The following is a 15,781-nucleotide window of genomic DNA, read 5'->3' on the forward strand; positions in this document are numbered from 1 at the left end:
CATATTGCACAAACGCAATATTAATCAGAATGCCGTGTTTCAACTAGTGGGCCTGCCACAACTGAATCGAATGCGGTGTCTTTATCTTTTTTTGTCTTTGTCTTTTAGGGAATCATGCAAGTCACACAAATGAACTAGGACACGTCAAAAGCACACAACAGGGTATAAATATTTCCCGCAACCAATGTTTTTATATTTCCTTATGCATCCGGAGAAAAAAGAAAGTTTCATAACACAAGTTATAATCTCACAAAATGAGGATTTAAAGGCGATTTGAGTGTCTAACCATCTTCAAATTAGGTTTTCTATGCACCTGTAAATCATCCTCATTAGTAGTCACCAGTCCACTGGAGCTCTCAACTGTGAGGCAAATGTGCACACTACGATACTTGGGCACGTGCTGCCCCTTGTTAATCTCTTTTCTATAAAAAAAAAACAACTTCTGAAAGCCTGTTAATCATAACAGCTGTCATGTTCACACATGAAATCGACACAACCATGCTTCATGCCACCGTGCAGTGTTACCGCTGCACTGGGCCAGTACGCCCCCCTGGGACAACCCCCCGTGCGAGAGGGGCCGGCCCATCTTCGCTGTACGGCGTCCACGGGGACGCGCTCCACGGGGCGCCGCGTCTCCCGTCTCTCGTAACCTTGGCGACGCTGGTCGCAGCGCGTGCCCGCAAATCCCGGGCGACAGATGCAGCGGCCCTCAACGTCGCAGCGTTGAGAGACGGAGCCGAGGTGGGTGCAGCGGCAGGCCACGCATTGGTGGCGCTCAGCATCCCACCAGTAATTAGGCTGGACCAATCACAACATAGATCACATGACATGATCGCATGACACCGAGAGAAATGAAATCATGACTACCCAAAAAAAATAAAATAAAATAAATAAAGTGCATTTTTTTTCTACAACAGTATCCTTTCCATATTTTTGAAAATTGCATTTCTTATCAACAGATTGTTGAACATAGTGTCAGTACATTAAAACGGGCATTTGTTTGTTTTTAATTAAGAAAAACAACACATTGTATAAAAACAAAAGAAATGTAAAGGAATAATGGTTTAAAAAAAAAATAATACTGGTAATTACTATACGTTCAAACAAGTTACAACAACATTTGTTGCTCTAAGGGGCGTGGCCTAATTAGTCCTTGCCTTGCTGTGAGCATTTGGACATGAGTTGAAGCTTCTTGCGGGTGTTTTTACTATGCATTTGTATCAAAGCATCAGGAATGTGAACGTATCAACATAATGTGTCTGTTGATTTTGCTTTTGGTTTAGAATTTAGTTTCATATTTTCCTTGTCAGCGTCTGTCTCATTACGTAATGTGTTCTTACTTTGAGTTTTGATTTTTATTAGGTCTTTGCTAATTTTGTAGTTGGATACTACCCCAGTGTCCTTGCTATTGTTTTTGTTGAGAAAATCGTTCGGTCCGCCCTGCGTTTGGGTCCTCAACATGACAATTAGCATGTCAAAACACTTACCACGCAGTCGTCACACTGGCGTCCAACCACGTTCTCCCTGCACTGGCACCGCCCGCTCTTCTTATTGCAGACTTCCGAGACGGAGCCATTAATATGGCACTGACAGGCTGCAACAGGAGAAGAATCATATTTTGCATGAATTATGTGGGTTTTAAGAGTTCACTTCACGCTACGTTAAAGTGCTTAAGGTCGTCTTCAGGATTAGCTGTTGACATCCACTTTATTATCCCGCGAAGCAAAGCTCCTCTCTTCCCAAATAAAGTCTTAAGTCTCTTTATTTTAGAAATATGACAAATCAAGGCCATTAGAACAACATTCATGATCATTTTTGTCCTATGGCATATTTCTGAGGCAAAAAATGAGCTTTGACTAAACCAGAGCGAACATTTATCCAGTATTTCATGACTGAAGCTGAACAGGAAAAACAAAACACATTTTAAAATTCCTTCTATTATATAATAAACAGCCGCAATTAGGTTCCAATTAAGTTCTGCTTGAGGCACATATTTTCTATTCAGGCTTAATATTTTTCAGTAAAGGTAGAAGATGCCATTAAAAATTGATTATGACTTCCTTCCATGTATTGTGGATAGAATATGCCAGGAGTGTGGAATATTTCTTCCTTTTGTATGATTCTCATGGCCTTTTTTCCTCTTTGAAAACGAAGGTTAAATTCTTTCCAAAAAGACTAAAAGGACGTTCTTGTTTTAAAATGATTACCAATGAGTTGAGAACTTCTTTAAAAGGTGACTAGTCCATAGACTTTTAATTGATCTGAGGGAGTGTTTATGCATAGGTGCTGCTATTTTGGTTCGCAACGTCGCTTTTTAATGTGTATGACCAGAACTATGTGTTTGTTTGTTTTTTTCTTTCCTGTTGGGAAAAGTCTACTTGAGCAAGGCGTTTCGTCAACTTGGATGATGAATCCAATGACTAATTGGGGTACGGTGTTCCTTAAACCGTCAGCCATTATTTTGAGCAAATTGAGAGAAAATTGATAGTATATATGCAAATGGGATAAAATTCAGTGCTCGTACAAATTAGAACTGTGAAACCTTGGAAGTCTGCGCTTCGCCGAGTGCCAGTCTACTCCCTCAACTTTATTTAAACTTTTGTGCATCTAAGTTGCACTGCAGAAACAAGACTCACAAACCCACGCGCCAATCAGCCTCATAGAAGAGCAATTAAAAGCCAGAACATCACAACTCCCATCTGGCAAATGAGGTTGTCACACACGAATGCGCACCGAACAAAAAAAAATAAAAAATAAAAGTCCATCTCAAGAAAAGAGAAGCTCGCCTCACATTGCCACACATGTACGCGCTCATCTCCTGCTCGATGCAAAGCAGACAGAAGGACAGACCTGAGTGTGGGCTGAGAAAGTGAGAAAAAAAAAAAAAAGGGCTCCAGCAGATGTCCACACTCACACAGAGAAAGACACATCAATACGCATGCGACGGAACACGACATTTGGGCTTTGCACACAAATGCAACGAGGCAGACAAGCACGTACCTAGAACAGTACATGCGCCCACCTACACATCCAAACATGCAAATGAATGCGCCAGCATACAAGTGTACACGCACATATAAAAAACTGTTTGACACACGCTCGCTCAAACAGTCTCTCGCCCCTCTGGTTTCACCCTTTGGGCGACCATCTGGACTCCATTCTGTCAGTCGTCACAATGCGAGCCTTGTTGCCGCCTGAAATGTGGGATTTTTGGGCTGTTTTTCGTCGGCGCCGTCCTTTGATGATGGGGATAACGATGTTTGTACAGCATGGAAACGATCTTGTGTTATTAAGCAATCAGTCATTTCATCTCAAGTCAAGTCATGGTCAGTTTATTTTTAGAAAACTATTAAGTCAAATTCTCCTCAAGTTGACAGTTTACTCAACTGCAGATTGCGGGACATGTCAATAAGAGGGAGGCCTTTATTTTAAAAAAAAAAAACCTGACAAACAATATTATTCGGCAGCATTCCCAGCTTAAGTGTAGTGCAAAATGCAGTTGTTTGCGCCGTTGTGGGTGTGAACACAGACGGCTTGTTTCCCAGTGAATGGAAGTGTCTGGTTCCATTTAAATTCTTTGATATTGTGGAATTAGATATTGACTTGCTGAAGTCCATTCAGAAAATCAAAGTGCGAAAAGTATATTTAAAAAGAACTGCAAGCAGATTTCCATGGCGGGACGATCAGAGATCACCGCTGTGAAGTGGACACTTGCCGATCGCCTTGCACCACGTGCATTCGTGTCGGACTGTGATCCCCTCACATAGCTGCGTCCTGGCCCAGGGGGGCGTTTTCAAAAATGTAATGAAGATGATAATCATAATGTGCGCGCAAATCCACCAAAATGGTGACACGCCACCTGCGCCACAACTTAGACCTGCTTTTAGCAGGTATGAGGTCTAGATTACTTTGTCGCCAATTGTCAGGGGCGTCTAATATAAAATGCCCTCAGTCTGCCGGCACGGCCAACACAGTGCAGCGCGGTCTGCCAAATTCCCAAACACGGTAAACTAGACTCGCCCCAGAAAGAAAATGAAGATGTGCTAGTTTTTACACCTAGCACACATGCGCCTTTCTACGAAAAGAGAGCCATAAATGTTTGAAAGCTTAGATATTTCAGCTTTAACAGAGACAAATGTAGCATTCTGCCACAAACTGGACTCTACCTGTCAGGGCAAGGGTAGAATTTAAATTGTGTGATTTCGAAAAGATCCGGAAGGTTTTATTGATCCACCAAGCATCGACGGTACCTTCATTAAGTCAAAGGAAGGAACCTTTATTACGTTATTGAATTACGATGTACCCTCTCGTTTCCTGCGACGGGACAAGAGTAATGGTACGATTCACATATCTACTTGACAATGTCCAGAAGACCTTATCTCGAGTGAAAAATTGTTGGTGTTATATTGTTATTGAATTGAATCCTCAGACACGCTCTGTTGCCAGCCTCCCTCTGAAAAAAATGAATGAAACCATGCATTAATGTCAACCGGAGGGATGTTTACAGCAGAAATGGCCACGGATGTGAAAGCTGACCTCAAAACAAACCAAAAAGTCTGGCATTTTTACAGTCTAATGGAACACAAATGGACTTGACCCAAACTCTGAGGCGCCACTCAATAAAATTCATTAAGACTTGGAGCGATAAAGAGAGCCAGAGAGACAGAAAGAGTTATTGTCTTTTAATAATTCCTGCTAGTCTTTTGTCATTTGCACAGGATCAATAACAACCCGCCATCTCGCAGACATGAGCAGCCAATCAGCACTGGAGTAGTGCCATAGATCAGGCCGATTAATCAATAACCATTTAGCTAGGTGGAGGGAAAACGGCTACAGAACAATGAACTATCAAACGTACATTAATAGTCAAAGTCGGCCCATCTAGCTGCCTTTGTGCTTTTATCCGTCCGCTGATTGGACAGCCTGCCTATCTCTCGTTGCGGGGTGTCATTCTTTTCCCCCGTCGGCGCCGGGCAAAAACCACACAGGTCTTGGTTTTTCACAGACAAGCGACATCTGCGCGTGTATCTCCTTTTTACACCGGTGGCGTTCTCGCTCTTGAACACAGCTGGCTCGCCGGCGAGCCGCTCCGACATCACACGTCCGCAGCTGCTCGCAGGTAGCCGGGCCAAGCAAGACAACAAAGCGAACGAGCGGCGAAAACACGAGCGGCGCGCACTCCAGATGGTCTACTGACTGTTTCTGTATTCCGATTAAAGACAACAGTTTGTAACAATTGAGCTTTTCACAAAGGAAATATCACTTTCCGAGTGTAACACCCCTGCTGGCACAGAAGCTACCGAAAGTTGCCATTTAAGTTCCCCAAATGAAGGTTTGACCAATCTCACTGAACTGAACTTATTTACATTTCGGGATCTCTTCGACTTGGCGCACAATCGTACGTCGTGAAACTTTGAAAAAAAACTTACGCTGGCAGTTCTTTGCAGCGATGGCGTCGCCAAAGAATCCTTCGTCACAACTGCCGCAAGCCGCGCCGCCGTAACCATGCCGACAATGCAGACACTGGCCTGTGATTGGATCGCAGCTGCCGGGTGTGGACAGGTCCAGGTTACCGTGGCAATCACAGGGCTGGCAGGAGCCTCCTGGGACAGCGGGCTGTCCGTAGTAGCCGTTGGAGCAACTGCGAGGAAGAATGACGACAGAAGACTTGGGTCGAAACTTGTCATTTATACAGACTCGATAGCCAACACGAATCATGCGTAGTGGGGACGAGTGTCAATTGTTACACCATTCCAATCATTTCTGCTTTGACACGCTTTCATTTGATTCATAATTAAAGGAAGGCCAAATGCTAAGACTTGAAGTGCTGCTCGATGCCATGAGCAGGGTGGGGGAGAAAAAAAAAAAAACGGAATTGAGATGAAATAAGAAAGGATGGGTGATATTGTCGGGGGGGGGTGCATGAGTGGAATAGAAGAGGACAAGAGAAGGGTCTTCAGATTGGAGAGAGAATTGAGTTTAGAGAGGAGGGAGTGGAAAAGGACAAAGAGTGGGAAAGAGTCAAGAGCACACAGACATTATTACTGCTGACCCTCTATGGGACTCAATAGAGCTGGTTTATTAGCTTTTGTGTGTGTGTGTGTGGGGGGGGGGGTGCTTGCGTGCGTGTTTCAAGAAAAACAGACGTTTACTGCAGGTTGCAAATTAGAAGGGAAAATATGAAAAGACATTTATTATTGTGAGCCATTTAATTCTATACTCTTGGTAACGGTGGAGTTTCATTTAGAAAAAAAAAGCTCAGGAGAAGTGACACTACTTATAGTTGTGGGTTCAGAAAAATGTAAAGGACACCTGGTCAGAAACGTCTCAGCGAGAAGGAAGTTGACAATGAGCATGACTGGTAAGATTGTGTGTGCGTGTAAGAGAGTCGTTATGTCATGTTGTGTGTCGACGGGGCTGTGACAGTGGCACCAAATTGAATGCGTGCATTGGAGGGGAATTCCAAATAGGGTTGTCTATGGAACTCAACTCCAGAAGGAATATATTTCTACATTTTTTAAAATTAAATTACTCATCAGTACAGTGTCTATTTGAGGATGCCTTGTATTTAAAAATGTGTTTTTAGAGCCACTTAAAACGAACTGTAGTTGCTAACGTTTATTAACATTTGGTGACCTTTTAAGAATCTATCCCTTTTATTTTCTCTCCACTTGTGCAATCAGATGGGCCAGTCCAAAAATTTGGATTGTGACCATCACGGTAAATTACATCGTAATGGCTCGCAGCAAGTTAACAAGGACATTTGGTCAATTTATCTTTCGGTGGATTCACTTTACAAAGACTGCAGAGGCTGCATTTGACAACACTCCCTGTAAAAAGCGAGTATTACGCTTATTTGAGTGATTATACTAAAATAGGGATTGAACGACTTCAGATATTTGTAGTCGGAACTGAGGTGATGATAGTCAAGTCGACGTTGACGAATGGATGACATCATTGATGATTTTTTTTCTGTCACACAAGCTTGCTCACCCATCCACTCATTCACTGCTAAGTTGCATAGGCCCCTCCCCCATACTCGCATTCAGACACCTTCAATGCCTAGTCGGAATTTGAACAACTGTTACACCAATTCATGTAACACAACAAAAGTGTGTACAGTAAAAAAAATGTGTTTTTGTCATATTTGTGGACTGTTTGGAATATTTTACAAGTGACTGTGCTATCAGTCTCCTTTTCGTAAAATATTTCCACACTCTTGAGGCACTGCCAGTTTGTTGTGCTGGCCGACCACCTGTTGAATTCAGTGAGGCGTCTGTGTCCAAAACACTTGATTAGCGAACCACAAGGTTTAACTCTTTATGATAATATCATGGCTACTTTCATGAAAAACATTTTTCTCCTCACGATATATTGCTGTTTTTCTTCTAATATTTCAGCTTTTTTTTCATGAAACATTGCTTTTTTTTTTAAACATTGAAAATGTTCAAAATCATTTGACCACTTTTTTTCCCCCCACAACATTACACGTTCATTTTCATAACTTTACCCACTTATTTCACTTTATTCTCACCTTACACAGATGCACATTATAACTCCACATTCTGAATACAACTTTAACAGTTCATCTTTAAGTGTTTTGCCCTCAGGCAAATGTAATCCATCATGCCTGAGGGGGTTAGTCTATATTTACTCCCCATGTGTCATCCAGCAACATCATAGAATGTAGACTAGTATCCACAGTTAGGCAGACTTTTAATAGAACTAAAGGTTCAGCATTCCGAATGTCAGACACGTATAAATGAGGCAGGCACAGAAAAACATGGGTGTACTAGTCCTCAAAGACTAGAAATGATAATCATACTGGCTTGTAATATTCATACACAACATTTTGTGAGGTGTACGTTAAGTATGATGACCACCTCCGCAGAGACAAATCACTGCTATTGGCTCAGGCTTCCCTATGTGTTTCGGGATGTCTTGCAAATGAGGATTTTACACAATAAAGCTGACAAAGTACTGTCAGGAAGGCTTATAGACGCTGTCCATTAAGAAAGAAAGTTAGCTTCAAAGGGTGGGCAGCTTAAGAAGCCAGACAGCGACAGACTAAACGGGCTATTATAGGATAAGTGAGGATTTTTGTCAGTGATTGACTACGATTGATGAGAGGAAAAAATACTGAAGAAAAACAATTAAGTGGCTACAGAAAAAAACTTAATAGCTTATATTAAATAATTATACATATTAGTGTATTGTGTTTGTTTGCACTATTTAGCACGAAAGAGTGCTGAATTTTAATTTTGACATCGACACAAGAAATGTTCTTAAAATTACATCACACATCGTTGGTGTCGGGCCGAAACCTCCAATCTCACAATTTGGTAAATTTCTTTTTTTTTTTTCACAAATTTATACTATTGGTCAGTCCACATGAGTGGGTGATTTTTTTTTTTATTTATTTATTTATTTTTTACAAATTTTAGACCAATATAAAGTGTTGACAATGGCTTGCACTTGTTCACAATGTAATGTTAATGTTTGAACTATCATGCCGTTTGGGGGTCTCCTGAAAAGTGATGATTTTGGAGGTACAAGCAATGTTTTTATTTATTTACATTTGAGTTCTCCTGTCGTTTGTGCAAGTGCACTGGTGTGTGTGCGCGTTACCTATCACATCTTGCTCCGGTGTATCCAAGCTGACACTGGTCACACAGCAGCTCTCCTGCCTGACTAAGGTGGCAAGTTGGGCTGAAACTGTTGTGGTTGCCGGGATGCCAAAGTTTTAGTTTAAGTTGTTGTTTGTTGATCCCGTGACGTTGTCCCACAGCGGAGAGCGGGGCGGTGAGGATGACGATGAGGAAGAGAGAACAGAGATGGGTTAGGGCCATTGTTCGTCTTGCTGTGTCCCCACAGTCACGCACGTAACATGCTGCACACTCTGGTTTTACAAACACTCTCGCACTTAAAATGTATCCGAAATGAAAAGTGAGTGAGTGTGACTCAGTGAGAGCGAGTCACCCTCCCACTTTCATAAACTATAGATAGTTCTGCTGGATCATGTTCCGAGCCCAGACTGGTTCATTAGTTGACTGTGTGCGCTCAACTGGCCCACATAAACAACAAATATACAAAAATGTATAAACAGCACTTGTCCAAAGTTTGGACAGACTTTTTCATTCAATGGTTTGAGAAAGTGTAGACAAACCTTTTACTGTTCCCGAATATGAAATAAAATGAAATATTTGCATATACAAACAAATACAGCTAATGATAACAATAAAAATAAAGATATACAAATTATAAAAATTCTAAAGCTGTGTGATTTGGTTGTAATATTTTGACAATCATATGTTGCTAAAATAATGCAACCATAACACTAGGAACGGCTCGCAGTAAGCTGCAGTGCCGGTCAACACCGCCGTACTATCTACAACCATGATAATAAACAATAGTAACTAAAATCTTTGTGACAGTGTCAATCAAAACGTCAAATTTCCAAAAGGCTGACTATTGGATGCTCCTCTTATATTGGTTTAATCGTCAGTGCAGGTGTGCCTAGTCAAGGTCTCGGATTGTATGATGCGTATGATTTTTTTTTTTTTTTTTTGACGCAAATTAAAAATCACATCTCACTGATCTCAGTTGTGATGGATGGAAGAAGTAATTAAAAATAAACATAACAGAAACTCATCATGCGAAAACATGGCATGAGGGATGACTCCGATTACAAAGAGGAAAATCTCAAAATTGACTTATGTTATATAAGCAAATTTATTGATTAATTTTCCTTTGAGCAACAGTAAATGAGAGTAGATCCCGTGGCTAGATGTCGATAACTGACAGAAAAGACTTGACGCGTGCTTAGGATTTAGGTAATTGAGCCCAGGTGTAAATGAAAAGCAACCACACTGAATACGAAACTGATTTTGGATTGATTCTCTTTAAATCTCTACACTTTATAAAAAAAAAAAAAGGCATTAATAAGATCTTTGACATTCTCGCTAAGTGAAACAGTCCGTCTGGTTGACTGGCTGTTTGAATGACAGGCTTGGGTGAACATAAAGCAAGGGAATAGAGGGCTATTTTTAAGGGGGCCGCAGGCCTGGCACCTCCAGGCTATTATTACTGCAGGGGGAGGTTAACAGGAAGACGGGGGAAGCTGCGCAGACTGAAAGAGAGATGTGTACTCTCTTTAGCTCAGGAGAGGCAGTTTGGACAAGGCTCATCGCCACTGCATCATGAAAATTCTCAGCTGCTGTCTGTGTGGGAGGGGGAGTGGCTTGATTTAATGCATGCTGCTATTTAATAAAAATACATGGAGGTCTTCATATAACCAACTCCTCAATGCAAAGTGTAGTGTGTGTCCACTGAGAGGGGGGATAGAGGATATTTAACTTTAAATGTACTGTACATGCAAATATAAAGTTGGGGGGGGAGCGGTTATATAGTGGATCTAAAAAGTCTACACACCCATGTTAAAATGTCAGGTTTTTGAGACCAAGGTAAATCATTAAAGCAGCGCTGGGCAAGAATTCGACTTTAATAAAATGTTTTCACAACTCTTTTGATGAAACATTGACTTACAAGTAGTTGAATGTCACTTTTGTCATGCCCTGGAGGGCGGTCTGTATCGTTTTTACTGGCACCAAGTAACTTTGAGGAGGATGGGAGCAACCCTGGCACACCAAAAAATACAAATGTCCTGAATTTATACAGCATACTCACTTCCTCCTTTCGCTATAAGGATCGAAGTCAATTCGAATGTCTACGCGCTATTACTGGTGTGATGGCAGAAGGCCCAAAACAAACAAAAAAAAACAAAAGCATTTTTTAAACAAAATTACATTCATTACCTCATCGCTATTCATCTTTCACACAGCCACTGGAAATAGAAATGGGATTCAGTTCAACTTGCAGGCCAACGTGAGCTCAGGATTTCACGACACTACGCGCATGGGAAATGTGGTTGGCTTTTGTCAAAACACTACCGCTTTTGTCCAAATGGCGCCGCCATAATCAACAAAAACTGACTTATGACACAGTGCTGCTTTAAAAAAAAAGTTCTACCATTAATCTGACCTATAACATCAACAACTTAATTGGGGGGAAAAAGGAACCTTTTCAAGGCAGGAAGTAAAAAAAAAAAAAAAAAAAAAAAGAAAAACTACTAGGATAATGTGGTTGCACAAGTTTGTGCACCCTCTTCAGAATTAATAAAGATCATTCGAACTACTTTTAAATGAGTTGGCAAACCGGTGACCTTTCAAACCCGATGAACGTCAAATAAAGTTCAGATGGTCTGGTATGCTTTTTCTGTCATCTCAACGTATTAGTCAGGAGAAGGGTACAAAATCATCTCCAGGCATTTAATACTTCAGTTATTTTCATGTACCCTCTCAACATTTTTTTTTTTTCATTTTAGTTGTACAGCTTTCCATATTTAATAGTGGAAAGATTTAGGACTATTTCATTTATTTATTATATCACATACACCTGCGTTTGAACATGGGTGTGTATAAATCCTGCCTTTGATTTTGTTCCTGTTTTTCCCTGTTTAATCTTTGTTTCACATCAGGCACCTTTGTAAGTCTTGTTGGACGGAGCTTCCATGTTGCACCTGTTGACAATCATTTGCCACATTATTTAAACTCAGTCACAGCGAAAGGAAGGGGCTGGATTATTTCCAGATTGCTTGTTTCCACTGCCTCTGCGTTTTCGCTAACCCGCCTCGCTCTAACTGCTAGTTTGCTTTAGTCCCCAAATCTCAGTAAATATGAACGCCATTTGTTTTGATGATCTTGAGGGAGTAATCTATCACTAATCTACATTAATAGAGTAGTGACTGTGATGTGACGTGAGAAAGAATGCAAACAAAGAATTCTTCGTCTATCATTGTTAATGAAAACTACAAAAAAACTGTTTACGATACCATGTCATATTTCATTTAAAATGAGATATTTCAATCTGATCTAAATATTTATTGCGCAACCTAACATTTATTAGCTCAAGTAATATGATCCTTTTCAGCTAGACATCTGTGATTTTTAGCCCAGCAGAGTAGAGGCAACACTCCAAAAGGTTTTAATTTCCTCTCAGAGGATGGAGTCACCAGCTGCGTCAGATTTTTGGTGGCTCTAACAGTGACTTTAACCATCTTCGATGACATTTACACCAACTTTTTCTGTGATGCCTTTCAAAAAAAAAACCAAAAAAAAATGAAAAAAGAAGAAGCGGAGAAGATGATGAGGATAGAGAGGTCGAAGGAGGAATTGAGTGCCACGGGACCCAAAGGTCAGCAGAGAGAGATTGAGTCATTTGATGACAATTTTTTAGAATTAGCCTCGGCGTCGAGATAACTTACTTGTTACTAGGCACATTGAGAGGGCAGGCGCAGGGCTGACAATCTGTCGATGACCCGTGGGTGGCGTCGCCGTAGTAACCAGGTTGGCAGGTGTCACAGTGGGGGCCTGTGGTGTGGTGTGAACAGTCCTGGAATAAACATACAATACAGGTGAGATCAGTCATTCCCCAACCAGGGTGCAATGGCGCACTTATCAGAGGTGATAATCACCTGAAAGGATCCAATTTCACTTTTGTGAAAATTATTAGTTACTCATTAAGAATATATATTTGTTCCCTCGAGTTGCATTGAAAAATTGTGGCCCCTTCCAGCATTTAAAGCAACACTGTGTCATGTCAGTTTTTGTTGATTATGGCGGCGCCATGTGGACAAAAGCGGTAGTGTTTTGACAAAAATCAAGCACATTTCCCATGCGTGCCAGCGCGTAGTGTCGTGAACTCCTGAGCCGTCCTTATAGCGAAAGGAGGAAGTGAGTATGCCGTAAAGCAATTCGAGACATTTGTATTTTTTTTGTGTGCCGGGGTTGATCCCATCCTCCTCAAAGTTGCTTTGTGCCAGTAAAAACGATACAGACCCCCTCAGGGTATGAAGTCCCATTCAACTACTCTACTTGTAAGTCAATGTTTCATCAAAAGAGTTGTGAAAAAATTTTACTGAGGTCGATTTCTTGCCCAGTGCTGCTTTAAGTTTCCCATCCCTGATATAGAGTATAGAATGCCTGCCCACCCATCAAGTATGAAATTAAATAACCAAGTTAAAATATTGTGAGCTGCTGATTTTGATTTTGTTATTTTATTCGTATTGTGTGTGTAAACAAGACGTTCGGAATTTCTTGCCAGATTGTGACTTGGCAAGATCGATCAATGAATATCTGAGGATATGGATACTATTTGACTCCTTACTGCTGCTAAACAAACAAACAAACAAACAAAAAAACATTCCAGAAAAGTTTGTTTTTCAAAATGATTGCGTATTGTTAATTTCAAAGTTTATATAATCACAAATAATGAGGATAAGCACCCGACAAGAAGAGCAACATTAAGGTTTCCATTAAAGTGCTTTTGCAGATTATTATGGGGCCGACAGCAAAAGGATAGACAAACCGAAGAAATTGATGGCTAACGATGCGGTACAGGATGAGCATCGGATCGCATTTTGTTGCCATAGTAACCAAACACTTAGGGCTAAATGAGATGAGCCAGAACTTTGTAACCGATGTGCTTCATAATCAAGCGGCAAATGGTAGTATTAGTGAAAGTCAAACACGGTGGTAATTCAATTTAGAAAATGCTTTCATCACATCGCAATTGGGAGAACTGATTGTCTCACACTGCATTTTATATATTCACACAAACGCACATTTTACTTGCCCTGATGACATAAAACCGGCAATTCTTTTAAAGCCATTACGCTGCAGAGGTGCGAGCGTGCACGTGCGTGATGTGCGTCAACCATGTTCAGTCACTCTGCTTTGGGCATCCATCGGTCTGCCAATCACTGCGTATGAATATGTAAACGTGTGTATGCGTGTATGGGTGCCTGTGAGTGATTAACTGTCAAGCTGTCTCACATCGGGTACGAGGTGTGTTTGAGCGAGTAAAAAAGAAACCACCCACCAATCTGCCACAGTGTTGGTTCTCTCCTGCTCACACAACACACTTCACAGCGCACTTGTTTGTGCAGATTTGAGTCTGTGCGTGCTAGCCCGCGGTAATGTGCACATCGACCGGGATGATATGGGGGTGTAGGTGAAAAATATGAATGTATTAATCAGCTATCCCTCAAACGACCTTTAGATGGTGTCTGTTTCTTTTTGTGGGCCATTTTGGAAGTAGTAGTACCGAGTGGCTCATTAGGGATGGATAAGCTATTTATTTTATAACACTTGCTCTGATGTTGTACCAGTATTGCTTACTGCCTTTAGAGGACATATTTTCATGTTATCTGGGGACTGCTATTCCAAACTGTGATGCATAGCGCGTGTCCTCAATTCATTGGTCTTGAATTACATCGTTCCATTGGCATTTTGCCTTCGTAACAGCATTTCTCCTCGTTTCCACGTGGTAATGCAATTTTTCCGATAATTAATGTCTGCGGAGGGACAAATTAGGTCATTGTTAAATGAATAAATCACATCTTATAGTGAAAGCTGCATTTGTTGTTATGAGCTCTTCTGACATTTTAATGGTTTAGTCAATACTTGATGGTCACCCTAACTGGTGCACTTTATTCTGACATTCGCTTCAGATTATAGAAACTGTGACTCTGTAATCGACCAATATGTCGACCTTTGTCTCGTGCCGTCATACGAAGGAGAAATTTCGCTACTGGCACTTGAGCACCAGAGAGAACACGCCCCAGCTTAGCGCTAGCTAGCAGCTTGTATGACAAGCGGATGGATTTATAATTGGTCCAAAAGGATACGCGCTTCAGAAAATGGATGGATGGGTGGTTGGAAGAACATCCTGGGTTGTGCCATTTAACAGCGTACGATGGGGGACCCTGGAGGTTAAAGTATATTAAACTAAAAGTTGATGCTGCTTTGCCGTTAACGCGTACGTATTCTCTATGTTTTCAAAAAAGTGAATTTGAGGCTTCGCAAACCGCTTTGGACATTATATGGTGTAGATAAAGCACGATAAAAGTGCACTTCGTTTACCATTTTGATAAAATTGGATGTTTCTTTTTTTTGTGGACAATCTAATGACGTGTTTTTCGGCAAAAGTGCAATTAGTATTCCATTTGAATGGATTTGGTATTCAGTGGTTATATGGTGAACGAACAGTGGATTCGTCCAACCCCTAATTAATATGATTTGATATACAGTTGTAGCTGTGCCATTGTGGGAGTTTAAAAATCCCCCCAAAAAATCTTTAAAAAAAGAAAAAAAGGGATGGCGATGAACTTACCAGGCAGTGGCCTGTGACCTGGTGGCATTGTGTGGAGTGCCCATGACAATGACACACTTCACACACACCGTTGTACAGATTTCCATTCACTCTTCGGAATCCAGCAACGCAAGCCTAAAACACCCATTCATAAAGGAAAAAATTAAATGCAGTTACTCTCGGTTGCTAGAATGCGGAGTATTTATGCTTTCAATGATATTGTGCATCTTTGAAGACAGAGGGAGAGGAGTGCGTTTGTATTGATAAAGTGTTAAATTGGTTGGCATTCAGCCTAATTTTCTGAAAACCAAAATCTGACCTCTAACATTGACCACTTTAAGTTATCCAAACTTGCCGTATCCGGGTTTTATTTAGCTTATCTGATGTACCAAAATAGTTTCAGTTGAAAATAGTTCAAAGTTAAGTATCATCCTGAGAGTGAGATTTTAAAGAGCTCTTCTCTGGTGTTTTCGGTATTGGGCTGTTCAGATTTATTAAAGGTACGTTTGACTTCTGTATTATACAGAACAGAATAATACTCTCAGATCAACTGAAACTGTAGTATAATTTA

General features: G+C 40.9%; 1 protein-coding gene across 4 annotated transcripts in view; it reads right to left on the reverse strand.

The window, feature by feature from the left end:
- The window catches only part of lama2 (laminin, alpha 2), a 111,061-nt gene that overhangs the window by 45,238 nt on the left and 50,042 nt on the right, over positions 1 to 15,781 (reverse strand). For all 4 annotated transcript variants that reach the window (XM_086019244.1, XM_086019245.1, XM_086019243.1 and 1 more), the window contains exons 18-22: positions 15,232 to 15,345; positions 12,323 to 12,450; positions 8,629 to 8,715; positions 5,430 to 5,641; positions 1,488 to 1,594 (exon numbers count right to left, since the gene is read on the reverse strand). In XM_086019244.1, the coding sequence (XP_085875370.1) occupies positions 1,488 to 1,594; positions 5,430 to 5,641; positions 8,629 to 8,715; positions 12,323 to 12,450; positions 15,232 to 15,345 (648 nt within the window). The remainder of the gene's footprint in view (positions 1 to 1,487; positions 1,595 to 5,429; positions 5,642 to 8,628; positions 8,716 to 12,322; positions 12,451 to 15,231; positions 15,346 to 15,781) is intronic.

Source organism: Filicampus tigris, chromosome 20 (genome assembly GCF_054856515.1).
Source record: "Filicampus tigris isolate MCC_2025a chromosome 20, RoL_Ftig_1.0, whole genome shotgun sequence".
Taxonomy (NCBI): Eukaryota; Metazoa; Chordata; class Actinopteri; order Syngnathiformes; family Syngnathidae; genus Filicampus; species Filicampus tigris.